The sequence below is a fragment of the Oenanthe melanoleuca genome, chromosome 25, assembly GCF_029582105.1.
Source record: "Oenanthe melanoleuca isolate GR-GAL-2019-014 chromosome 25, OMel1.0, whole genome shotgun sequence".
Taxonomy (NCBI): Eukaryota; Metazoa; Chordata; class Aves; order Passeriformes; family Muscicapidae; genus Oenanthe; species Oenanthe melanoleuca.
In genome coordinates this window covers 7,734,826-7,759,016 of record NC_079358.1, presented here as the reverse complement: position 1 = coordinate 7,759,016, position 24,191 = coordinate 7,734,826, and the positions used below count along the sequence as shown (strand labels likewise).

Genomic DNA, 24,191 nt, shown 5'->3' with positions numbered 1-24,191 from the left:
TACCGAAATCGGGGTTTTTCCAAGGGAAACTGAGGCTGGCAGAGGAAAACCCGAGGGGAAAACTGGGTGGAAATGGGGTCCTGCTCCCCTGCCCGAAAAAAAAAAAAAGAAAATGTGCAAAAAAGGTGCAGAAAAAAAAGAAAATAAAGCTGGAAGGGAGGGAAAAAATTAGCAAGATGAGATTTAATGGATGTTGGAGAAACTGTGTTTTATTTGGGGTGAAAAGTGCTGGAATTGGGGAAAGAGCAGAGGAGGAACCGGGATGTGACAGCCAGAGGTGACCTGGGCACTTCCCAGCTGCTCCAGGCAGAGATTTGGGGAGAAAAAGGAAATTTTTGGAAAGTCCTGGCCCCACACCAGAGTTGTGAAGAATCTCCCTCCCCAGCCCCAATTTCCCCTGGTTTTACCCCAAAATCCCCCCCTGGGATTTACCTTTTTCCCTCAGGAAACAACACCAGGACAAGCAGAAACTTTTAATTTATTTTCACCTTCATCATCATAAATTTGGGGTAAAAAGTTTGGGAAAAGACTCAAAGCCAGACCTGAAGCTGGTTTTTCCTGGGACGCAGCAGCACCAGGAATCTGTAATTAATTGGGTTTGGACTAATTAAACTCCAAGTCCCCTAATGAGGCCAGACAGGGGGTGAGACCAGGACAGGGAGGATCCCACGCCCGGATTCCCCTTCCCGAATTCCTGGAGTTTTAACCCCAATCCCTGGAGTTTTAACCAGAATTCCAGGAGTTTGAACTGAATTTCAATTTTAACCTGAATTCCAGGAATTTGAACCCAAATTTTAGTTTTAACTGGAATTTCAGGAGTTTGAACCTGAATTTCAGGAGTTTTAACCCAAATTTCAGATTTAACCAGAATCCCAGGAGTTTGAACCTGAATTCCAGAAGTTCTAACCCAAATTCCTGGAACTTTAATCTGAATTCCAAGAGTTTTAACCCCAATCCCAGGAGTTTTAGCCCCAGTCCCAGGAGTTTTAACCCAAATCCCAGGTGTTTTAACCCAAATCCCTGGAGTTTTAACCCAAATTCCAGGGGTTTTAGCCCCAGTTCCTGGTCCTGCAGCCTTGGTGGGGAACAGGCAGAGCTGGGAGTTCAAATCCTCACGACCTGGGCGGCCACGCAGGGGCTGCTGCGGGGGCTGGGACTGTCCCTGGGACTGTCCCCAGGGCTGTCCCTGGTGTCCCCAGGCTGCTCCCTGCTGCTGTCCCCGTGTCTGTCCCCATGTCTGTCCCCATGTCCGTCCCCGTGTCCGTCCCTCCTCAGCAGCAGCCGCCCGTAGGTGCCCCCGGCCCGGCCCTTGGTCAGGCGCCCGGGGTTGATGCAGACACAGCCCAGGACGTCCTGCAGGGACAGGGACAGGGTCAGGGGGCTCCAGAACCCACAAATCCATGGGTACAGCAGGACTGGGACCCCACAGCCCCCAAAAACTGCAGGGACCCCACAATCCACCCAGATCCCAACAACCACCAGTGTCAGCCCATCCAGACCCCAAAAACTGCAGGGTCCAGGTGATTTGGGACCCCACAGCCCACACAGACCCCAAAAACTGCTGGGACCCCACAATCCACCCAGACTTCAAAATCCAGTGGTTCTGGATGATTTGGGTCCCTCCCAACCCTTCCAGACCCCAAAAACTGCTGGTTTGGGATGATTTGGGACCCCACAGCCCACCCAGACCCCAAAAACTGCTGGGTACAGGTGATCTGGGTCCCTCCCACCCATTTGGGACCCCAAAATCTGCTGGTTTGGGATGATTTGGGTCCCTCCCAACCCTTCCAGACCCCAAAAACTGCTGGGTACAGATGATCTGGGACCCCACAATAGACCCAGACCCCAAAATCTGCTGGTTCTGGATGATTTGGGTCCCTCCCAACCCTTCCAGACCCCAAAATCACCAGGTCCAAGTGATTTGGGACCCCACAGCCTACCCAGACCTCATTTGGGACTCCAGAATTTTCTGCTTGGGGATGATCTGGGACCCCACAATGGACCCGGACCCCAAAGTCTGCTAGTTTGGGATGATTTGGGTCCCTCCAGCCCATCCAGATCCCAACAACCACCAGTGTCAATCCCTCCAGACCCCCAAATCTTCTCATTTGGGACCCCATAGCTCACCCAGACCCCATTTGGGACCCCAAAATCTGCAGGTTTGGGATGATTTGGGTCCCTCCCACCCATTTGGGACCCCAAAATCTGCTGGGTACAGGTGATTTGGGACCCCACAGTGCACCCAGACCCCAAAATCCGCTGGTTTGGGATGATTTGGGTCCCTCCCACCCATCCAGACCCCAAAATCTGCAGGTTTGGGATGATTTGGGTCCCTCCCACCCATCCAGACCCCAAAATCTGCAGGTTTGGGATGATTTGGGTCCCTCCCACCCATCCAGACCCCAAAATCTGCTGGGTACAGGAGATTTGGGACCCCACAGTGCACCCAGACCCCAAAATCTGCAGGTTCAGGGTGATTTGGGTGCCTCCCAGCCCCTGCCCCGATTTTGTCCCCCCAGTTTGGGGGTCTGGGGTCCCCGACCTTGATGAAGAATCGCAGCTCCGAGGGCGTCACCAGCACGTCGGGCGTGACCGGCAGCGCCGCCAGCGCCGCCTGCGCCTCCAGATCCAGCGGGAGCTCCTCGGAGGGCGGGTACAGCGGGTAGAAACTGGGGAGAGGAGTTTGGGGGGGAAAAGTGGGGTTTGGGGGGGAAAAATGTGGTTTTGGGGGGGAAAAATGTGGTTTTGGGGGGGAAAAGTGGGGTTTGGGGGGGAAAAATGTGGTTTTGGGGGGGAAAAGTGGGGTTTGGGGGGGAAAAGAGGTGGGTTTGGGGGAGGAAAAAGCCATTTTGGGGGAGGAATGAGGAGTTTTGGGAAGGAGAGAGGAGCTTTTGGGGAGGAATGAGGAATTTTTGGAGGAATGAGGAGTTTTTGGGAGGAATGAGAAGTTTCTTGGGGAATGAGGAGTTTTTGGGGAGGAATTTGGAGCTTTTGGGGAGGAATGAGGAGTTTTTTGGGGGAATGAGGAGTTTTTGAGGAGTTTTTGAGAGAAGAGAGGAGTTTTTTGGGGAAATGAGGAGTTTTTTGGGGGAATGAGGAATTTTTGGAGGAATGAGGAGTTTTTGGGAGGAATGAGGAGTTTTTTGGGGAATGAGGAGTTTTTGGGGAGGAATGAGGTGGTTTTGGGGGAGGAAAGAGCCATTTTAGGGGAGGAATGAGGAGTTTTGGGAAGGAGAGAGGAGTTTTTGGGAGGAATGAGGAGTTTTTTGGGGGAATGAGGAATTTTTTGGGGGAATGAGGATGTTTTGGGGAGGAATGAGGAGTTTTTGGGAGGAATGAGGAGTTTTTGGGAGGAATGAGGAGTTTTTGGGAGGAATGAGGAGTTTTTGGGGAGGAATGAGGAGTTTCTTGGGGGAATGAGGAGTTTTTGAGGAGTTTTTGAGAGAAGAGAGGAGTTTTTTGGGGAAATGAGGAGTTTTTGGAGGAATGAGGAGTTTTTGGGGAGGAATTTGGAGTTTTTTGGGGGAATGAGGAGTTTTTGGAGGGAATGAGGAGTTTTTGGGGGGAATGAGGAGTTTTTGGGAGGAATGAGGAGTTTTTGGGGAGGAATGAGGAGTTTTTGGGGAGGAATTTGGAGTTTTTGGGGGGAATGAGGAGTTTTTGGGAGAAATGAGGAATTTCTGGAGGAATGAGGAGTTTTTGGAGGAATGAGGATGTTTTGAGGAGGAATGAGGAGTATTTTTGGGGGGAATGAGGAGTTTTTGGGGGAATGAGGAGTTTTTGGGGGGAATGAGGATGTTTTGGGGAGGAATGTGGAGTTTTTTGGGGGAATGAGGAGTTTTTGGGGGGAATGAGGAGTTTTTGGGGGCCCCACCTGCGCTGGGTCAGGAGGTGCCGCAGGATCCGCGTGAAGCGATCGCTGATCCCGGAGGAGCTGGGGGAGAACGGGACAGAAATGGGTGAGAAAAGGGAGAAAAGGGGAAAAAAGGGGAAAAAGGGAGAAGGTTGAGAGGAGGCACCTGCAGATCTCCTCGGCCCCCAGGTGCAGCAGCACGTCCGTGGAGGTGAGGCCCAGCACCACGCCCTCGATGTCCAGCGTGCAGGGCTCGGACACCAGCAGCACGCGCTGGACACACGGACACGGGATGGACAGAGGGACACAGGGCAGAGGGACACAGGGATGGACACACGGACACGGGGATGGACACACGGACACAGGGATGGACAGAGGGACAGGGGGATGGACAGACGGACACGGGGATGGACACACGGACACGGGGATGGACAGAGGGACACAGGGATGGACAGACGGACAGGGATGGACACACGGACACAGGATGGACACACGGACAGGGATGGACACACGGACACGGGGATGGACACAGATGGACACACGGACACGGGGATGGACACACGGACACGGGGATGGACACACGGACACGGGGCAGGGATGGACACACGGACATGGGGCGGGGATGGACACACGGACACGGGGCAGGGATGGACACACGGACACAGGGATGGACAGAGGGACAGGGATGGACACACAGACACAGGGACAGGAATGGACACAGAGATGACCCCAGAGTGCCCCAAATCTGCCCCACAGTGCCCCAAACCTCCTAAAATGCCCCAAACCCCCTAAAATGCCCCAAACCCCCCCAGAGTGCCCCAAATTGGCTCTAAATCACCCCAAAATCACTCCAATCCCACCAATTTTGCCTTAAACCCCCAAAGTGTTCCCCAGAACCCCCGGGGCTGAGCTGGGTTTCTGCAGGAGCAGCAGATCTGCTGCCAGGGACAAAAATCATGGAATGAGGGGATTCGAACCCAAAAAAGGGCCGGGGGTGGGGTTGGGAGTTCTGGAATTCCAACCCCAAATCCTGGGAGCAGGACGTGCCAGCAAAAGGGGATTTCAGCCCAGTCCCAGCTGGGGATCCCCGGGAACCCGTTTTTGGGGTGAGAAGGGAGGATTTGGGGTCGGTACCGCTCTGTCCTCCTTGGGCAGCTCCGGGAGGGGCAGGGGCGGCTGCGGGTACACGAACTCGTGGGTGACGTCCCGGACAGAGGGGACCAGCACCAGCTGGCAGCCAGCACTGGGGGGAAAAGGAGATTTTGGGGTGAAAAGTGGTGATTTTGGGGAAAAAAAATCCCAGCGGGGGTGGGGGGTTTGGGACCTGCGGGTGCCCTCGATGATGGTCCTGAGGCAGAGCCTGAACACGTCCGAGAAGGAGCCCGGGAGCTGGCAGCTCTGGGGGGACAGAGTGATGGAATTGCAGCGATTTCTGGGGTTTTGGGGGGTTTGGTGCTGCCCCAAATCCCCAGGGACCGAGGGGATTTCGGGGGGATCCCTCCTCACCTCCACCTGCTCGTGTTTGGCGTCCAGGAACGGCCCAAACTGCAGAAAAATGGGGAAAAAACACAAAAAAAAAACCCCCCAATTTAATCACCCCCAAACCCTCAGCTTGAATTGTTTGTAATGATTCTCATGAATGAACCTTTCAGCCCCAGAATCTCAGGGCAGAAAGGGGAAATTGCTGAAATGGAGCCTTGTGCCCAGGCAGGGAATCAGAACTGAACTCCCAGGGCAGCATTTGCTCTAAAATGGAGATTTTCTGTCATTTTGGGGTGAGAAATGGGGACTTTGGGGTGAGAAATGGGGATTTTGGGGAGAGAAATGGAAAGTTTGGGTGCTCTTAGGGTGAGAAATGGGGATTTTGGGGTGAGAAATGGGGATTTTGGGTGCTCCTAGGGTGAGAAATGGAGATTTTGGGGATTCTTGGGGTGAGAAATGGGGATTTTGGGGATTCTTGGAGTGAAAAATGGAAAGTTTGGGTGCTCTTAGGGTGAGAAATGGGGATTCTGAGGATCCTTCGGGTGAGAATTGGGGGTTTTGGGCACTCAGGGTGAGAATTGGGGATTTTGGGCACTCAGGGTGAGAATTGGGTGTTTTGGGTTCAGAAATGGATTTTGAATGTTTGAGGCTCGGGGCCGGGGCTGGGCTGCAGCACTGCTGGTGCCAAAGGCCTGGTGGTTAGGGGGGCTGGTTAGGGGGGTTGGTTAGGTGGGTTGGTTAGGTGGGTGGGTTAGGTGGGTTGGTTAGTTAGGTTGGTTAGGTGGGTGGGTTAGGTGGGTTGGTTAATTGGGTTGGTTAGGTGGGTGGGTTGGTTAGGTGTGTTGGTTAGTTGGGTTGGTTAGGTGGACTGGTTAGTTAGGTTGGTTAGTTGGGTGGGTTAGTTAGGTGGTTAGGTGGGTGGTTCCTCACTCACCAGCACACACACGTCGGGCCGGTCCCGCGCCACCACCCCCAGCAGGTCACTGAGGGGCTCGAAGGCGACGCCGTCCGAGGGCGTGAAGGGGCCACAGGCCAGGAGCACCAACCTCTGCTCTGGGAGAGGGGAGAGAGTGGGAATGGGGAGGGAAAAGGGTTTGGGGAGGGAAAAGGGGGTTTGGGGAACCAAAAATGGGATTTTGGGACAGAAATGGGGATTTTGGGGACAAAAAATGGCATTTGGGGGATAAAGAAAGGGGATTTGAGGACAGAGGTGGGGATTTGGGGTCAAAAATGGGATTTGAGGACAGAAGTGGGGATTTGGGGAATAAAAAAGGGGTTTGGGGGTAAATCCCCAGGCTCACCTGCCATGGGCTCCGTGGGGCTGTGGAAGGGCAGAGGGACCCCCTGTGGGACAGTTGGGGACGTCTCCAAATGCCCCAAATTCCCCCAAATCCTCCCCAAATCCTCCCAAATCCCCCCCAAACCCAGGTCACCTCATAGAGCCTGGACACCACCATTGTCCTGCCAGAGCTGTTGGTGCCTTCCAGAGCCACCACCTGGGATTGGGGCAAAACGGGGGAAATTGGGGAAAAAGGGTGAGAATGGGGAAAAGGGGCAGAAACTGGGGGGAAATGGGGCAGAAACTGGGGGGAAATGGGGCAGGAATTGGGAGAAATGGGGCAGGAATTGGGGGGAGAGGGGCAGGAATTGGGGGGGAATGGGGCAGGAATTGGGGGGGAATGGGGCAGGAATTGGGGGGGAGAATGGTGAGAATGGGGGAAAAGGGGCAGGAATGAAAAAAAAAAGAGGTTAGAACTGGGGGGAAAAGGGTGGAAAATGGTGGAAAAGAGGCAGGAATTGGGGAAAAGGAGCAGGAATAAAAAAAAGAAGTTAGAATTGGGGGAAATGGGTGGGAAATGGGGAAAAGGGGCAGGAATTGGAGGAAAAGGATGGGAAATGTGTAAAAAAGGGGCAGGAATTGGGAAAAAGGGTGGGAATGAAGGGGAAGAGTGAGAATAGGGATAAAGGGTGGGAACTGGGGTGAAGGGCAGGAGGGAAGGGCACGCCCAGGCCTCACCTGCCCTGGGAACAGGGAATACTCTGGCAGCTCTGAGAGGTCCAGGGGCACCTGGGCCCCCCCTGAGTGCTCCCTGTCCCCCACCAGCAGCACAGATTTGGGGTTCAGCTTCCCATTGCCATCACAGCTGATCTGCCCCAGCACCGTCACCGGCTCCTGCAACCCAGACAGGGGGGTAAAACCAAAACTGGGGGGTTTCACCCCAAAATGGGGGGGTTTAAACCAAAATTAGGGGGGTTTAAACCAAAATTAGGGGGTTTAACCCCAAAATGGGGAGGTTTAAAACAAAAGGGGCTGGGTCTCACCTGAGCTGGCAGTGCAGTCGAGCTGAAGCCGTCGAGGCCGTGGTGCCTCCGCAGAACCTCCCCCAGCTCCTCCACCCTCCCAGCCAGCACTGGGGGAGCTCAGGGTCACCAAACACCCCCAAACCCTGACCCTGACCCCTGGCAGTGACCTCAGTGTCACCAAACGTGCACTGACCCCAACCCTGACCCCCAAGGGGACCCCAGTGTCACCAAACACCAACCCTGGGGGGACCCCAGTGTCACCAAACACTCCCTGACCCCAACCCTGACCCCCAAGGGGACCCCAGTGTCACCAAACACCAACCCTGGGGGGACCCCAGTGTCACCAAACCCCCCCTGATCCCAACCCTGACCCCCAAGGGGACCCCAGTGTCACCAAACATCCCCTGACCCCAACCCTGGTGTCACCAAACACTCCCTGACCCCAACCCTGGTGTCACCAAACCCCCCTGACCCCAACCCTGGTGTCACCAAACCCCCCTGACCCCAATCCTGGTGTCACCAAACATCCCCTGACCCCAACCCTGGTGTCACCACACTCCCTGACCCCAACCCTGGTGTCGCCACACCCCATGACCCCAACCCTGACTCCTGGGGGTGATCTCAGTGTCAGCAAAGCCCCCAGATCCCGACCCTGCTGTCACCAAACCCGCAGCCCAGGCTGTCCCAAGCCCCCCTCTCCCCGCAGGGCACCTTCCCGCAGGTCCAGCGCTCTCTGGAACATGAACTTGTATCCTCGGGCGAGGCAGCGCTCGGGCTCCCCGAACCGCCGCACGCTGCAGCCGCCGCGCCCGCTCCAGGCCCCGCCCGGCGCCGCCCCCAGCGCCGCCACCACCTCGCCCCGGCCCCCGCGCGACGAGTATTTCTGGGAGGGGGTGACACTGCGGGGACACGGACACCGGCGGGGTCAGGGCACCCCAAAAACTCCGCGGGGTTTGGGTGCTGAGCACCAGACCAACGGAGCTTAAAGGGATGAATTCCCCTTAGATTTAACGGTTTGTGTTGATCCGTGATTAATTTGAATATGATAAAGTGTTTGCAGCTTTAGAGATTTTATAATTGCGAGGAGCTCAGCGGGGTTTGAACAGTTTCCCCCAAATTTACAGAGCTCCGGAAAGGCTCCATCTCAACTTTGTAACGGTGTGGTTTCAAGGGAGAGGGAGGAAGGGAAGAGGGGAAAAGGGAGAAAGAGACAACGAACCGAGCTGAGCTTTAAAGAAGCCCCCCAGAGCCCGGAGCCAGTGAATGGAGCTCGGATTAAAGCCCCCCAGAGCCCGGAGCCAATAAATGGAGCTCGGTTTAAAGCCCCCCAGAGCCCGGAGCCAGTGAATGGAGCTCGGTTTAAAGCCCCCAGAGCCCGGAGCCAGTGAATGGAGCTCGGTTTAAAGCCCCCAGAGCCTGGACCCAGTGAATGGAGCTCGGTTTAAAGCCCCCAGAGCCCGGAGCCAGTGAATGGAGCTCGGTTTAAAGCCCCAGAGCCCGGAGCCAATAAATGGAGCTCGGTTTAAAGCCCCCCAGAGCCCGGACCCAGTGAATGGAGCTCGGTTTAAAGCCCCCAGAGCCCGGAGCCAATAAATGGAGCTCGGTTTAAAGCCCCCAGAGCCCGGAGCCAGTGAATGGAGCTCGGTTTAAAGCCCCCAGAGCCCGGAGCCAATAAATGGAAATCGGTTTAAAGCCCCCAGAGCCCGGACCCAGTGAATGGAGCTCGGTTTAAAGCCCCCAGAGCCCGGACCCACCTCGGGGAGAAGCTGCCGGGGGAGAAGAGCCCGTAGGGGCTGCGGGAGGGCGGCGCCCGCTTGGGCCGGGGCGTCTCCGGGGTGGAATTGCCGCGTTTCTGGGAGCCCTGCAGGGAACAGCACAGAAATAAAGACGTTTCCAGGCCGGTGTGGAGGCAAAGCCCGCGGGTTTGGGGCGGTGCCCACCTTGGATGGGGTGCTGTAGGCGTCCAGCAGCTCGTCCTCCTGCTCCTCGCTGAGCCTGCCGCTCGTTAAGGGGCAGCAACGCTCCTGCTTTGGGGTGCAGCCCCCCCAGGACCCCCAACCCAACCGCTCCCCCCACGGCCAGGCTGGGATACAGCTCCTGCAGCGAGTGGATGTCGTGGAGGAGCCCCCGGCGCTCGTCCCGGCCGCGCCGGCCGCGCCTGGCCAGCACCTGGGCCAGCACACAGGGGGAGTGAGGGGCTGCTCCCCACTCGGGGCGTTTCTGGGGGGCAGGGGGCAGTCGGGGACCCCCACCTCGTGCTCGAAGGCGTCCAGCCCCTCGGGGGTGAGCTGGGGCTCCAGGTCCTTGCTGGTGACGAAGGCCAGCAGCTCGTTGGCCAAGGCCACCGGGCCCAGCCCGTGGCTCAGGCACAGCTCCACCACTGCGGGGACAGGGGGCTGGGGGTCCCGAAAACACCCAGAGCCCCCCGCAAACCCTTGGGTACCCCCCGATCATCCCCCAAACCCTTGGGTACCCCCCGATCACCCCCTCAAACCCTTGGGTACCCCCAATCACCCCCTCAAACCCTTGGGTACACCCCGATCATCCCCCAAACCCTTGGGTACCCCCCAATCACCCCCTCAAACCCTTGGGTACCCCCCGATCATCCCCCAAACCCTTGGGTACCCCCCAATCACACCCTCAAACCCTTGGGTACCCCCCGATCACCCCCTCAAACCCTTGGGTACCCCCCAATCACACCCTCAAACCCTTGGGTACACCCCGATCATCCCCCAAACCCTTGGGTACCCCCCCAATCACCCCCTCAAACCCTTGGGTACCCCCCAGTCATCCCCTCAAACCCTTGGGTACCCCCCGATCATCCCCCAAACCCTTGGGTACCCCCCGATCACACCCTCAAACCCTTGGGTACCCCCCCAATCACACCCTCAAACCCTTGGGTACCCCCCCAATCACCCCCTCAAACCCTTGGGTACCCCCCAATCACACCCCCAAACCCTTGGGTACACCCCGATCACACCCTCAATCCTTTGTGTCCCCCAAAACCCAGCAGCTCCCAAAATCCTGGCCCACATAAACTAAGCATCCCCCTCAGAGCCCCCCTGACACCCCCATAAACCAAATATCCCCCCCACAGCTCCCCATGACTCCCCCATAAACTAAATATCCCCTCACAGCACCCCTGACACTCCCAGCCCCCAAATAATCCCCTCAGAGCTCCCCTGACACCTCCCCAGCCCCCAAAGCCCCTTCCTCCTCCCTCTCCCCTCCCATCTGCCCCCCAAGCCGCGCCCCCCGCAGCCCTCACGCTTGTCGGGCACTTCCTCGCCCTGGCAGCGCAGCTCGAAGAGCCGCAGCTCCCTCAGCACGGCCTCGGCCGTGACCGGCTCCCGGCCCCGCTCCGGCTCCGGCTCCGGCTCCGCCATGGCCGCGCTCGAACCGCGCGGGCGCCGCGCCGCGAGGGAGGGGGCGTGGCCAAGCCGTATAAGGAGAAGAGGCGGTGCGTGGTTGGGGGCAGGGCGGGGTTATGCAGATTTCGATAGAACGGACCAATGGGAGAGCGATGGGCGGGTGAAGGGGCGGGATCGGCGCGCACCGAGCTCCGCCCAGCGGGGTGGGAGGGGAAAAGGGCGGGAGGAAAAAAGGGCGGGAAAAATCGCGCCCTCAGAGCGCTGAGGGGCGGCGCTGAGGGAACCGAACCGAACCGGGCCTGAGGGGAACGAACCGAACCGGGACTGAGGGGAACGAACCCGTACCGGGACTGACGGGAACGAACCCGTACCGGGCCTGAGGGGAACGAACCGAACCGGGACTGAGGGGAACGAACCGAACCGGGACTGACGGGAACGAACCCGTACCGGGACTGACGGGAACGAACCCGTACCGGGCCTGAGGGGAACGAACCGAACCGGGACTGAGGGGAACGAACCCGTACCGGGACTGACGGGAACGAACCCGTACCGGGCCTGAGGGGAACGAACCGAACCGGGACTGAGGGGCCAAACACGAACCGGGTCTGAGGGGGTAAACCCGAACCGGGACTGAGGGAACCGAACCGAACCGGGCCTGAGGGGAACGAACCGAACCGGGACTGAGGGGAACGAACCGAGCCGGGCCTGAGGGGGCCGAACCGAGCCGGGCCTGAGGGGAACGAACCGAGCCGGGCCTGAGGGGGTAAACCCGGATCGGGCCTGAGGGGCCAAACCCGAACCGGGTCTGAGGGGGTAGACCCGAACCGGGACTGAGGGAACCGAACCGAGCCGGGCCTGAGGGGCCGAACCCGAACCGGGACTGAGGGGCCAAACCCGAACCGGGTCTGAGGGGGTAAACCCGAACCGGGACTGAGGGAACCGAACCGAGCCGGGCCTGAGGGGAACGAACCGAACCGGGACTGAGGGGAACGAACCGAGCCGGGCCTGAGGGGAACGAACCCGTACCGGGACTGAGGGGAACGAACCGAACCGAGCCTGAGGGGGTAAACCCGAACCGGGCCTGAGGGGAACGAACCCGAACCGGGCCTGAGGGGGGAAACCGGGCCTGGGTCATCCGAACCGGGCCGGGGTTCCTGCTCTGCCCCGGTCCAGGGTCCCTCCCCTCCCAGCCCCTCATCCCCTCCGAGTCACGGCAGCCTCGCCCTGCACCCCCCGCCCAGGAGACAGCCCCGGGTTTTAAGTCACAGCCACCAAAACACCCCAAAATATATAAACATAACCCCAAATCCGTGATTTGTAATCCCAAGACAACCCCTAAACCCGTTATTTTGCAGCGCCTCGAGATCCTCTCCCCCACCCGCCTTGAAAGGGAGAAAGAACTGAGAGGAAAAGGAGTTTCAGCTAAAATAACATTGTTTCTTTTCTTTGGTTTTTATCTCATTTTTAATTTATACAATAAAAAACCCCTTTATGGCACCCGGGGGCAGCAATCCCTGAAGCGAAGGGCGACGGCCGGGGCTCCGTCAGCACAAGAGGCACCGAAATCCGGAGGATTCGCCCCAAAAAGGGCCGAGGTGAAGCGGGGGAGGCACGGGGGGGCTTTGGCAAAGCTCGGGGGGGCCCCTGTGACCCCAGCCCCATCCCCCCCTCCAGCCTTTCCTGCTGAGAAAAGCCAAAAAAAGGGAAAAAACCGGCGCGGGGTCCTGGAAGGCACTTGGAGGGTCCGGTCAGGCGAACATGGTGAGCTGGAGCCACTGGGGACGAGGAGGAGGAGGGTGAGGGAGGGAGGGAGGGAGGAAGGGGAGGAGGAGGAGGAGGAGGAGGAGGGGGAGGAGGAGGAGGAGGAGGAGGAAGGCCTCCCCACAGCGGTACCTGCAGCAGGTCGAAGGTGACGACGCCGTCCTGGTCCACGTCCATGGCTTGGAAAAACCCTGAGGGGAGGGAAAGGTGTGGGGGATTTTTTTTGGGGAAAAGTTCAATTTCTGAGGGAAAAGTGTGGTTGGGATGGGCAGGAGGGCTGGGATGTGTTGGGGTCGGGGTGGGAGGGATGGTTTGGGAAGGATTGTTTGGGATCATTGGGATCAGGGTAGGAGGAATTGTTTGGGATCATTTGGGATCACTCAGGATTGTGTGGGAGGGATCACTTGGCATTGAGTAGATAGGATAATTTGGGATCATTGGGGATGGGGGTGGGAGGGATTGTTTAGGATCATTTTGGATCATTTAGGATTGGGTGGGAGGGATTATTTGGTGTCATTTGAGATGGTTTGGGATCATTTGGGGTGAGAAGGATTGTTTGGGATCATTGAGGATTGTTTGGGATCATTAAGGGTGGGAAGGATCATTTGGGGTGGGATCACTTGGGATCGTTTGGGATTGTGTGGGAAGGGATTTCTGGTCTCATTAGGGATCATTAGGGTGCTTTGGGGCCGGCTGCTCACGGAACATGGTCTCGAGGCGCACGAGGCAGCAGACGAAGCTGTCGAAGTCCAGGGCCAGGTCGGGCTCGGCGTAGCGCGTGATGAGCAGCTCGTGCAGCCGCTTGTTCAGCCGGTACCCTGGGGCAGGGGAGGGGGCACCGGGGTCACCTGGGGGTCCCTGGGGCAGGGGAGGGTCCCTGGGGGTCCCTGGGGGTCCCGGGGTCACCTGCAGCCTCCAGCGCCAGGCGCAGCTCGTAGGCGCTGATGGAGCCCGACTTGTCCAGGTCGAACTTGCGGAAAATGCTCTGGCAGGAACAGAGCCCCAAAGAACAGGGGTGAGGAGAGACCCCCAAAACACCCCCAGTGGGCCCCAGAATCACTCCCAAAAGAACAGGGGTGAGGGGAGACCCCCAAAACACCCCCAGTGGGCCCCAGAATCACTCCCAAAAGAACAGGGGTGAGGGGAGACCCCCAAAACACCCCCAGTGGGCCCCAGAATCCCCCCCAAGCCGGGAGGGAGCCCCAGCCCCACCAGGTAATTGCGGATCCGGTTCCAGAGCACGTTGAACTCCACCAGCCCCAGCTTCCCGTTCCCGTCTTTCTGGGGGAGGGGGGTTAAGGAAAACGGGGTTCAGGGGGTCCCTCAGCCCAGCCCGGGGGGGGTTCAGGGGGTTTCAGGTCCCCCCAAGCCCCCAGCCCAGCCCAGGCACAGGATACGTCCATCAGGTTCACCATGCTGCGGCAGGACTCGATGCTGAAGCCTTTGGTGCGCAGGTCTTTGTCTGGAATTGGGAATTTTGGGGTTAATTAATGAGGGGCTGGGGTTCATTAACGAGGGGCTGGGGCTCATTAATGAGGGGCTGGGGCTCATTAATGAGGGGCTGGGGTTCATTAACGAGGGGCTGGGGTTCATTAATGAGGGGCTGGGGCTCATTAATGAGGGGCTGGGGCTCATTAACAAGGGGCTGGGGTTCATTAACGAGGGCTGGTGTTAATTGGGGCGGAACCCCCCGGTGCCAGCCCCGGCTCACGTTTGGCGATGATGCGGTTGAGGATGGTCTGCAGCTCGGTGACGCTGATCTCCAGGTCCTGGGGAGGGGACACGGGGTGGCCGCAGTGTCACCGCCAGGCAGTGATGTCATCGGCAACCAGTGATGTCACCGGCAACCAGTGATGTCACCAGCAGCCAATGATGTAATTGTCAACCAATTATGTCATCAGCAGCCAATGATGTCATGGCCAACAAATGACATCACTGCCAACTAATATCACAACCAGATAATGATGTCACAGCCAACCAATGGAATCACAATCAACCAGTTATGTAACGGCTAACCAATGACATCATCACCAACAACTATGTCATTGCCAACCAATGATGTCATGGCCAACAAATGACATCATCAACAGCCAATGACATCACTGCCAACCAATGATGCCAATCACCAATGCCACCCTCAGCCTGCTGTCAGTGACATCACCACCAAACAACTGACGTCATGGCCAGCCATCACTGACGTCACTGCCACCGTCACCGCTGTCCCCTCACCGGCCCCGCCAGCTGCTTGAAGAGCTGCTTGAAGTTCTCATCGATTTCTCCCTCCGACAGAACTTTCTGGGGACAGAACCGCCCATTTTGGTACCGGCCCCTCCCCGGCACCCCACAGTCCCACCCTGACCCACTGACCCCGCTCTGACCTCGTCCGGCAGCGTGGCCTGCACCTTGTCGTCCATCTCCCTGCGGGCAGAGCGTGTGAGCGCGGGCGTGGCGGCGCTGCCCAGCCCAGCCCGGCCTGGCTCAGTCCAGCTCAGCCCAGCCCAGCCCAGCCCGGCCCATCTCAGCCCAGCCCAGCCCGGCCTGGCTCAGCCCGGCCCATCTTGGCCCAGCCCATCTCAGCCCGGCCCAGCCCATCTCAGCCCAGCCCATCTCAGCCCAGCCCGGCCCATCTCGGCCCAGCCCAGCCCAGTCCAGCTCAGCCCAGCCCAGCCCAGCCCAGCCCAGCCCAGCCCAGCCCAGCCCAGCCCGGCCCATCTCGGTCCAGCCCAGCCCAGCCCAGCCCAGCCCAGCCCATCTCAGCCCAGCCCAGCCCAGCCCATCTCAGCCCAGCCCAGCCCATCCGGCGCTCACTCGGTGCCGGCTCTCTTCTCCGAGAAGACGCGCAGCACGAAGTCGCCCTCCTTGTTGGGCTCGAAGGTGGAGGGCACCACGATGTACTCGCCGGGCGGCAGGCGGAAGCGCGTGCTCACCTCGCGCAGGTTGATGAACTGCTCGGAGCGCGCGCGCGACGCGTTGGCCAGGAAGAACTCGCGCTTGAGGTGCACGCCCGACCTCCCCACGTACTGCGGGCAGCGGGGACAGGCTCCGGAACCGCCCCAAAACCAGCCCGGGGGCGGCCCCAGCCCCCCGAGCCCCCCGGCACCGGCACCGGGTACCCACCTCGGGAGGCACCTGCGGGGACACGGGGACAGAGCTCGGACCAGGGGATGGCACCAGGGGACAGCGGGACCTGAGTGACCACAGCTGGCAGTGACCAACCCTGGCTGGTCCTGAGTGACCCTGGCTGGACCTGAGTGACCACAGCTGGTCCTGAGTGACCCCAGCTGGCCCTGAGTGACCCTGGCTTGACCTGAGTGACCACAGCTGGCCCTGAGTGACCACAGCTGGCACTGACCAACCCTGGCTGGTCCTGAGTGACCCTGGCTGGACCTGAGTGACCACAGCTGGCCCTGAGTGACCACAGCTGGCACTGACCAACCCTGGCTGGTCCTGAGTGACCACAGCTGGCAATGACCAACTCCAGCTGGCCTTGAGTGACCCTGGCTGGTCCTGAGTGACCACAGCTGGCCCTGAGTGACCCCAGCTGGCCCTGAGTGACCCCACCTCACCCAGACTGATCCCAGCCAGCCCAGACTGACCCTGCCTGGCCCAGACTGATCCCAGCTGGACCTGACCAACCCCATGTCATCCAGACTGACCCTGGCTGGCCTTGACTGACCCCAGCTGCACCTGAGTGACCCCAGCTGGCCTAAACTGACCCCAGCTGGCCCTGACCGATTCCATCTCACCCTGACTGACCCCAGTTAATGCCAGTTAATCCCAACTGACCACAAAGTGATGCCAGTTGACACCAGTTGAGTCAACTGGTGCTGGTTGACGCCATTTGACCCCAACTGACTCCAGCTGACCCCAGCCAATGCTAATTGACCCCAGTTGACCCCAGCCAATGGCGGCTGACCCCGGCCGGCCCCACTACCTCGTAGACGGCGAAGCCGATGGTCTCCATGTCCTTGCCGTAGCGGCGCTCGCGGCGCCGGTGCTTCTGCATCAGCGCCAGCAGGAAGCTGCAGCCGGGCTCGCGCCCACCGTCCTCGTCCCGCTCATCGTCCACCTCCTCCAGCTGGATCTTGAACTGGGGGTTGATCCAGAAGGTGGCTGCAGGGGGCAGAGAGGCTCAGCGGGCACACCGGGGGCTGGCAGGCCCGGGCCAGGCCCGGCTCGTACCGGGGTAGTTCCTGCAGCCGCCGGCCGTGCTGCCGCGCCGCCACGTGCCGTCGTAGAGCCGCGTGTTCCACTTGCGGAACTTGCGGGACTGCAGCGCGTCCGGGGTCAGGTTGCAGATCTCCAGGCGGGTGAATTCCCGCAGGAAATCCCGGAAGGACATCCTGCAGGAAGAGTTCTCTCAGTTCCAGGCGCGGAACAGCCAGGAAAGGGGGTCTGAGTTGAACCTTTCCTACCAGAACTCCCCATCCTCCATCTTGACCATGAGCTGCTGGCGCAGCCCCGGCTCCACCGCGTGCCACTCGGCCGAGCTGCGGGGACAGTGGGGTCAGCGGGGACAGCGGGGTCAGTGGGGACAGCGGGGACAGCGGGGTCAGAGGGGACAGTGGGGTCAGAGGGGACAGCGGGGTCAGTGGGGACAGCGGGGTCAGAGGGGACAGTGGGGTCAGAGGGGTCAGCGGGGTCAGAGGGGACAGTGGGGTCAGTGGGGACATCGGGGTCAGTGGGGTCAGCGGGGTCAGAGGGGACAGCGGGGACAGCGGGGTCAGAGGGGACAGTGGGGTCAGCGGGGACAGTGGGGTCAGCGGGGTCAGAGGGACAGTGGGGTCAGCGGGGACAGTGGGGTCAGAGGGGACAGCGGGGTCAGCGGGGTCAGAGGGGACAGTGGGGTCAGCGGGGTCAGTGGGGTCAGCGGGGTCAGAGGGGACAGTGGGGTCAGAGGGGTCAGCGGGGACAGCAGGATCAGTGGGGTCAGAGGGGACAGTGGGGTCAGAGGGGTCAGTGGGGACAGTGGGGTCAGAGGGGACAGTGGGGTCAGAGGGGTCAGCGGGGACAGCAGGATCAGTGGGGACAGTGAGGTCAGCAGGGTCAGCAGGGCAGGACCCTCAGCGCTAACGAGCCCAGCGCTAACGAAGCCTCACCCGTCGCTCCAGGCGCCCGTCCACTCCACCTCTCCCCAGGGATTGCGCATCCGGATCAGCTCCAGCTCCTGCCCTCGGTACGGGATCTGCAGGCAGCACCGTCAGGAGACCCAAAATCCACCGATTTCCCCCCAAACTGGCGCCACCCTCACCTGCTTGGCGCCGGTCACCGAGTAGGCGTGGCCCTTCACCAGCTTCTTGAAGGTCACGGCCTCCATGTCGAAGGCGCTGGTTATCTGCACGGAGCCGCCGCGGCGTCACCGGGACAAGGAACGACCCCAGCCCCGCTGTTTCTCCCCCAAAACGCCCAGCTGGGCTGACTCACGTCGATGGAGCAGCCCAGCAGGGAGCCGCGCTCCAGCGCCTTCAGGATGATCTGGTACAGGTCGGCCGGCGGCCGGCGCAGGTCGAACCACTCGGTGACGCCGCCCGTGAAATCCTCGAAGCCCTCGGAGGTGCTGCCGCCCGACAGCGCCTCGTAGCAGCCGTTCACCCTGCGGGGCACCCACGGCGGTTTTGGGGGGTTCTGCCCCCCCAAAATGGGCTCGGGGAGAGGGGAGGGCCGTACTTGGCGTAGGCCTTTTCCAGCAGCGCGCTCCAGAACTCGGAGCCCTCGGCCGAGTGCACGAAGAGCAGCTTCCCGTCCTTGGTGGGCAGGAAATCGTCCACCACCACGTCCAGCCACTCGCCAAACTGCCAGATCTGGGGGGGCGAGGAGGAGGAACCCCCTGGGTGAGCCAGGGGTGGAGATTTCGGGGGAAAAACACCCAGTTTGGGGTCACACAAGGCAGCAGGGAAATGGAATCGCCACAATGGGAGGGGGACATGAGGAATTGGGATGGGAAAGGGCCCAAAATATGGGGGGATCCTCCCAAAATTGGGGGTGCGATCTAAATGTTGCAGCAAATCTTTAAAACGCTGGGGGGTCACCCCAAAACCGCAGAGTGGAGCCCCAAAACTGAAGAGTGGAGCCCCAAAACTGTGGGGAATCCCCTCAAAATGGTCAAAGGGTGAAGAAAGCCCCAGAACAGTGCGGGAGCTTCTCAGAACGACAAGAGGAGGCCTGAGGTGACAGCGGGAGCCCCAAAAGGGGGATTTGCCCTGCACAGGGCCCAGGGGAGCCCCAAAAGGGGGATTTGCCCCGCTCAGAGGGGAGCCCCAAAAGGGGGATTTGCCCTGTACAGAGGGGAGCCCCAAAAGGGGGATTTGCCTGCACAGGGCCCAGGGAGCCCAGCCTGGGCTGCTGACCTGGAAGTGGAAGATGCCGGCGTAGCCCTGCTGGAAGCTCTGCCCGTGCGGCACCACGCGGTGCAGCAGCGTCTCGTTGAGCGTCAGCGAGGCGATGGCCGCCAGCAGCCAGCAGTCACCTGGGAGGCACCAAAACCACCAAACTCCTGCCAAAACCACCCCCACCAACCCTGCGGGAGCGGGGCAGAGGGGGAGCAGCCCTCACCCAGCGCGCCCTGGCAGATGTCGGTGCGCGTGGCGCCGTCCACGATGAACTGCGGCCGCGAGCACAGCTCCTGCGGGAACCCAAAATCCGTCATGTCCCCACACTCAGGGATGTTCCAAACTGTAAGAGTCGGTGCCAAGTTTCTCTGATCTGCCTCACGACCATCATCAGAGACTGAGACTCGGGACCCACCACTCACTCTGGACATGAGTTCTGGCCTGGCTGAGGTGAATGCTGGCCAAGGACTGTCTGTGCCTGTGCTGGTGCTGCCATGGACTGTCTGTACCTGTGCTGGTGCTGCCCAGCACTGTCTGTACCTGTGCTGGTGCTGCCCAGCACTGTCTGTGCTGTGCTGGTGCTGCCATGGCACTGTCTGTGCTGTGCTGGTGCTGCCATGGACTGTCTGTGGCTGTGCTGGTGCTGCCCAGCACTGTCTGTACCTGTGCTGGTGCTGCCCAGCACTGTCTGTGCTGTGCTGGTGCTGCCATGGCACACTGTGCTGCTTACAGCGCCTGTTCCAGCACCTGTTACCTGGAGCAATGATCTCCACACACAACAGTCCATAAATCTCCCCACCTTTTGGCCAGAGGCCACTCACTTTGGAAAAGGACTCTAAAAAGTGACTTTCCTAAATGAGATCTCTTTCTCCCCAACAGATTGAAGACGCGTCTCGTTGGACAACCACGAGGATGTGTCCCTTCTGTCGGTAGCTCCATCCCATCCTTTCTCTCTCTCTCTCTCCCCTTTTTACTTTACTCCTTTCTCTCTTGCTTTCTCTTTCTGCACCCTGGGGTCGAACGAACCACCACGACCCTGTTGAGCGGATCGCGACACAAGCCCAGGGTGTAGTGGCGGGGGTGGGCAGGGGGCCGCGCTCACCGTGGGTCTCCTCCACTCGACGCCGCGCGTTTTGGCGGAGCCGGGGCCCAGCTCGCGGAAGCCCAGCGAGGCGGCGGCCGGGGGGAAGGCGGGGTCGCGGAACAGCGTCCCCGAGCGGCGGCACTCCTGCGCCAGCGCCCCGAAATCCTGGCCCAGGTAGCGCACGGCGTTGTCGTGCCGGCCCAGCCCCAGCTCCTTGGCGCGCTGGCGCCGCACCTGCGCCGAGACGCCGGTGCAGAACACCGGCACCACCGGCGGCTCCGCCATCCTGCGGGGACGGGGAACGGGCTCAGGGTCTGGGGAGAAACGGGGCTGGGATCGGGTTCTGCGCGGGGATCTGGGGTTTTGGGGGGAAACTGAGAAGGTACGCTCAGGATTCAGGGAGAAACGGGAGTGAGGCTGTTCTGCATGGGGGTGGGGGGATCTGGGGAGGATTTTGGAGTTTTTTGGGGGGGAATTTGGGGTTTTTTGGGGGAAAAATGTGCTCGGGGAGAAACGGTGAGACTGTGTTCTGCACAGAGATGGGGGGATTTGGGGTCCTGGGGAGGAATTCGGGGTGGAAATGGGGAAAACGCGCTGGGGATTCAGGGAAAAGCAGGGCCAAGATGAATGGTCTGCATGGGGATGGGATTTGGGGTTTTGAAAGAGAATTTGGGGTTTTTGGGGGGGAATTTGGGGTTTTTTGGGTGGGAATTTGGGGGTGGGAATGGGGAAAATGGGAAAAGCGGGACTGAGATGTGTGTTCTGTGCAGGGATGGGATTTGGGTTTTTGGGGGGGAATTGGAGAAAATGTGCTCGAGGAGAAAGGAGACTGTTCTGCATGGGGATGGGGTCTGGCAGAATTTGGGGTTTTTTAAGGGGGGAATTTGGGGTTTTGGGGGGGGAAATGGGGAAAACACGCTCGGGATTTGGGGAGAAATGGGACTGAGGTGGGTGTTCTGCATGGGGATGGGATTTGGGGTTTTTGGGGGGAATTTGGGGGTTTTTGGGGAAATGGAGGAAACGTGCTTGGGGTTCAGGGAGAAACGGGACTGAGACCGTGTTCTGGAGAGGGATGGGGTTTGGGAGGGATTTGGGGTCTCTGGGAGGCAATAGGAAATTTCCCCCCAGATCTGGAGTCCTGCCCGTGTCAGCTTAGAGGAAACTGGGGTGACTTTGGTGAGTTAAGTGTGATGCTGTTCTGGGGTAAAAAGCAGGAATTCCGGGGGCAGGGAAGCTCCCAAGGATCCCAAACCTGGGGTTTCACCTGGAAATGGCCCTGTCAGAGTCAAACCCGACAGTCCCGGCACGGGGCAGCCCCAGAGGCTCAGGAAATGAGGGAAACTGCCCCGAACTGGTCGCGCAGGTCGAGGCGCGGCCGCGGGCGCGGCCCCGAGGGCTTCCTGGAGCCCCGGGGAGGCTCGTTAGGCATCGGGGTGGTTAATTAAGCACCAGGCATGTTAATTAAGCGCTAATCAGAGCCACCAAGGAGCGACAGAGCCGTGACAGGGGTGGGGGCAGCGCAGCCCCCCCAAATGAGGCCGAACTCGGGGGGTTTCTGTCACCCCAAACCCCAGCACAGCCCCGGGGTGGAGGGTCAGGGACACCCCAAAACTCGGGGATTGTTTGGGGGGACTGTGCCCCAAAAACGCACAGATTAACCCCAAAATGGGGGTGACGGGGACTCCAACCCCCCCTGCCCCCTTGGGGTCCCCCCAGTTCCCTGTGCCCCCCTCCCCCACAGGGCCGGGTCCCCCTGCCCCCTCCCCACGTACGTTTTTGGGGTGAAGGGACGGGAATCGCCTCTTTTCACCCCGGGCCGGGTGCCCGGAGCCCCGGCAGGTGCCTCGGGGCGAGGGCTGGGCCCGGCTGCGCCCCAGCTGCCGCTCCTGCCCTCGTGCTGGGGAGGAAACGCCGGGAAAAAACTCAAACCCCAGTAAAAACCAGTAAAGCTCCAGCAAAACCACCAACACCCCCCATTCCCCGCCCGGGGCAGCTCCAGCACCCCGAAATCCCCTTTTTTGGCTAAGGCAGAGCTCGGGGGGCGGGGTGGGGGAGCCCCCCCAGCTCCCGGGGAAAGGAGGGAAGGGAGCCGGGCCCGGGGCAGCTTTGGCCCGTCCCCCCGGGTTTTTTCCCGTTCCCCCGCGGTTCTGCCCCTTCTCCCGGGTGTTCTGTCGTTCTCCCGGGGGGTTTGGCTCATCCCGGAGGTTTGGCCCGTTCTCCCGGGCGGTTTTCCCGTTCTCCCGGGGGTTTTTCCCCATTCCGGGTTTTTTTCCCGTTCTCCCGGGGGATTTTCCCGTTCTCCCGGGGTCTTGCCCATTCCGGGAGTTTGGCCCGTTCTCCCGGGTTTTTTTTTTCCCGTTCTCCTGGGGGTTCTGCCCCATTCCGGGTTTTTTCCCGTTCTCCCGGGGGTTTTTCCCGTCCTCCCGGGGTCTTGCCCCGTTCCGGAGCCGGGCAAGGGCCGGCAGCCCCGCAGCGGCTCCGGGAGCGCTCCCGCTGTGTCACCGCTGTGTCACCGCTGTCCCCGCTGCCACCTCCCGGGCCCCGCTCCTACCTCTGCCTGCGGGGGCGGCGCTCCCGGGCTCGCCGCTTTTTTTTGGGGGGAGAAAACCGGGGGCAAAAAGCGAATTTCTCACCCCAAACTTCCTGGAGCAGGAAGGCGAGGCCGCCCTCCCCCCACCCCCACCCCCCCCGAGACTCCTCCCTGAGCCGCTCCCTCCCTCCCGCACCCGCGGGGAGGGGACACCGAGCGGTTTGGGGGGACCCGGGGGGGATTGGGGGGACCCTGGGGGGGGTTTGGGGGGACACCGAGCGGTTTGAGGGGACACCGAGCGGTTTGGGGGGACCCGGGGGGGATTGGGGGGACCCTGGGGGGGGTTTGGGGGGACACCGAGCGGTTTGAGGGGACCCGGGGGGGATTGGGGGGACCCTGGGGGGGTTTGAGGGGACACCGAGCGGTTTGGGGGGACCCGGGCGGGGTTTGGGGTGTTCGGGATCCTGCGGGAATTTCACCGCAGGGGACGGGGAGGGTGGGTGGGGATGGACACGGTGGGGGGGACACTGGGGGGGGCTGGACAGGGGTGGGACATGTAGGGGTGGACACTGAGGGGACATTGAGGGGACACTGAGGGGCTGGACAGGGGTGGGGACACATGGGGGTGGACACTGGGGGGGCTGGGACACGTGAGAGTGGACACTGGGTGGACACTGAGGGGACACTGGGGGGACACTGGGTGGACACTGGGGGGACACTGGGGGGACACTGGGTGGACAGGACAAGGATGGGACACGTGGGGATGGGCACTGGGGGGGCTGGACAGGGGTGGACTCTGGGGGGACACTGGAGGGATATTGAGGGGCTGGACAGGGGTGGGGACATGTGGAGGTGGACACTTGGGGGGGACACTGGGGGGCTGGACAGGAGGGAAGGACACTGGGGGGCTGGACAGAGGTTGGACATTGGGGCTGGACACTGAGGGGACACTGAGGGGACGTTGGGGCACACTGAGGGGACAGTGAGGGGACACTGGGGGGACACTGTGGGGCTGGGGACACTGAGGGGACACTGAGGGGACACTGGGGCACACTGTGGGGACAGTGAGGGGACACTGAGGGGACGTTGGGGCACACTGTGGGGACACTGAGGGGACACTGGGGCACACTGTGGGGACAGTGAGGGGACACTGAGGGGACGTTGGGGCACACTGTGGGGACACTGAGGGGACACTGGGGGCACACTGTGGGGACAGTGAGGGGACACTGAGGGGACGTTGGGGCACACTGTGGGGACACTGAGGGGACACTGGGGGCACACTGTGGGGACAGTGAGGGGACACTGGGGGTCTGGGCACTGCAGGCTGTGTTTGTGTGCCACACTTGCCATGGGTGTGACATTTCTGTCCCATTCCTGCTGCTGTGACACCCCCCAGGTCAGATCCAGCCACCCCTTTTTATGCCTTTTTTACCATTTTTCACACAGAAAAAAAAAAATCAAAATTAGTGTTTTTTTA

General features: G+C 60.5%; 2 protein-coding genes across 4 annotated transcripts; both read right to left on the bottom strand.

Annotated features, from left to right (window-relative positions):
* Positions 1 to 460: 460 nt before the first annotated feature.
* On the bottom strand, positions 461 to 11,060 carry POLA2 (DNA polymerase alpha 2, accessory subunit). The gene is made up of 18 exons (XM_056510150.1): positions 10,908 to 11,060; positions 9,892 to 10,019; positions 9,732 to 9,808; positions 9,580 to 9,634; positions 9,394 to 9,500; positions 8,351 to 8,538; positions 7,658 to 7,746; positions 7,353 to 7,508; positions 6,769 to 6,831; positions 6,637 to 6,679; positions 6,270 to 6,388; positions 5,360 to 5,398; positions 5,178 to 5,251; positions 4,988 to 5,096; positions 4,020 to 4,126; positions 3,875 to 3,934; positions 2,543 to 2,669; positions 461 to 1,353 (listed from the first exon to the last, which is right to left on the bottom strand). The coding sequence occupies exons 1-18, from the start codon at positions 11,023 to 11,025 to the stop codon at positions 1,105 to 1,107; spliced, it is 1,908 nt and encodes a 635-aa protein (XP_056366125.1). The 5' UTR covers positions 11,026 to 11,060; the 3' UTR covers positions 461 to 1,104.
* Positions 11,061 to 12,460: 1,400 nt separating this feature from the next.
* Positions 12,461 to 22,856, bottom strand: CAPN1 (calpain 1). Of its 3 annotated transcripts, XM_056510162.1 has the most exons (23): positions 22,736 to 22,824; positions 21,957 to 22,081; positions 20,203 to 20,470; positions 19,324 to 19,393; positions 19,119 to 19,237; positions 18,439 to 18,572; positions 18,196 to 18,364; positions 18,023 to 18,106; positions 17,871 to 17,956; positions 17,187 to 17,261; positions 16,954 to 17,114; positions 16,706 to 16,884; positions 15,889 to 15,900; positions 15,580 to 15,791; positions 15,150 to 15,189; positions 15,001 to 15,066; positions 14,483 to 14,540; positions 14,169 to 14,233; positions 13,984 to 14,052; positions 13,678 to 13,756; positions 13,473 to 13,589; positions 12,904 to 12,962; positions 12,461 to 12,785 (listed from the first exon to the last, which is right to left on the bottom strand). In XM_056510162.1, the coding sequence occupies exons 3-23, from the start codon at positions 20,467 to 20,469 to the stop codon at positions 12,759 to 12,761; spliced, it is 2,148 nt and encodes a 715-aa protein (XP_056366137.1). In that variant the 5' UTR covers position 20,470; positions 21,957 to 22,081; positions 22,736 to 22,824; the 3' UTR covers positions 12,461 to 12,758. The 3 variants fall into 3 exon arrangements, with proteins under 3 accessions (XP_056366137.1, XP_056366136.1, XP_056366135.1); XM_056510161.1 differs by lacking the exons at positions 12,461 to 12,785; positions 12,904 to 12,962; positions 13,473 to 13,589; ... (1 more) ...; positions 13,984 to 14,052; positions 14,169 to 14,233 and adding an exon at positions 21,449 to 21,584 and having other exon boundaries at positions 15,580 to 15,900; XM_056510160.1 differs by lacking the exons at positions 12,461 to 12,785; positions 12,904 to 12,962; positions 13,473 to 13,589; ... (1 more) ...; positions 13,984 to 14,052; positions 14,169 to 14,233 and having other exon boundaries at positions 15,580 to 15,900; positions 22,818 to 22,856.
* Between the last annotated feature and the right edge of the window lie 1,335 nt (positions 22,857 to 24,191).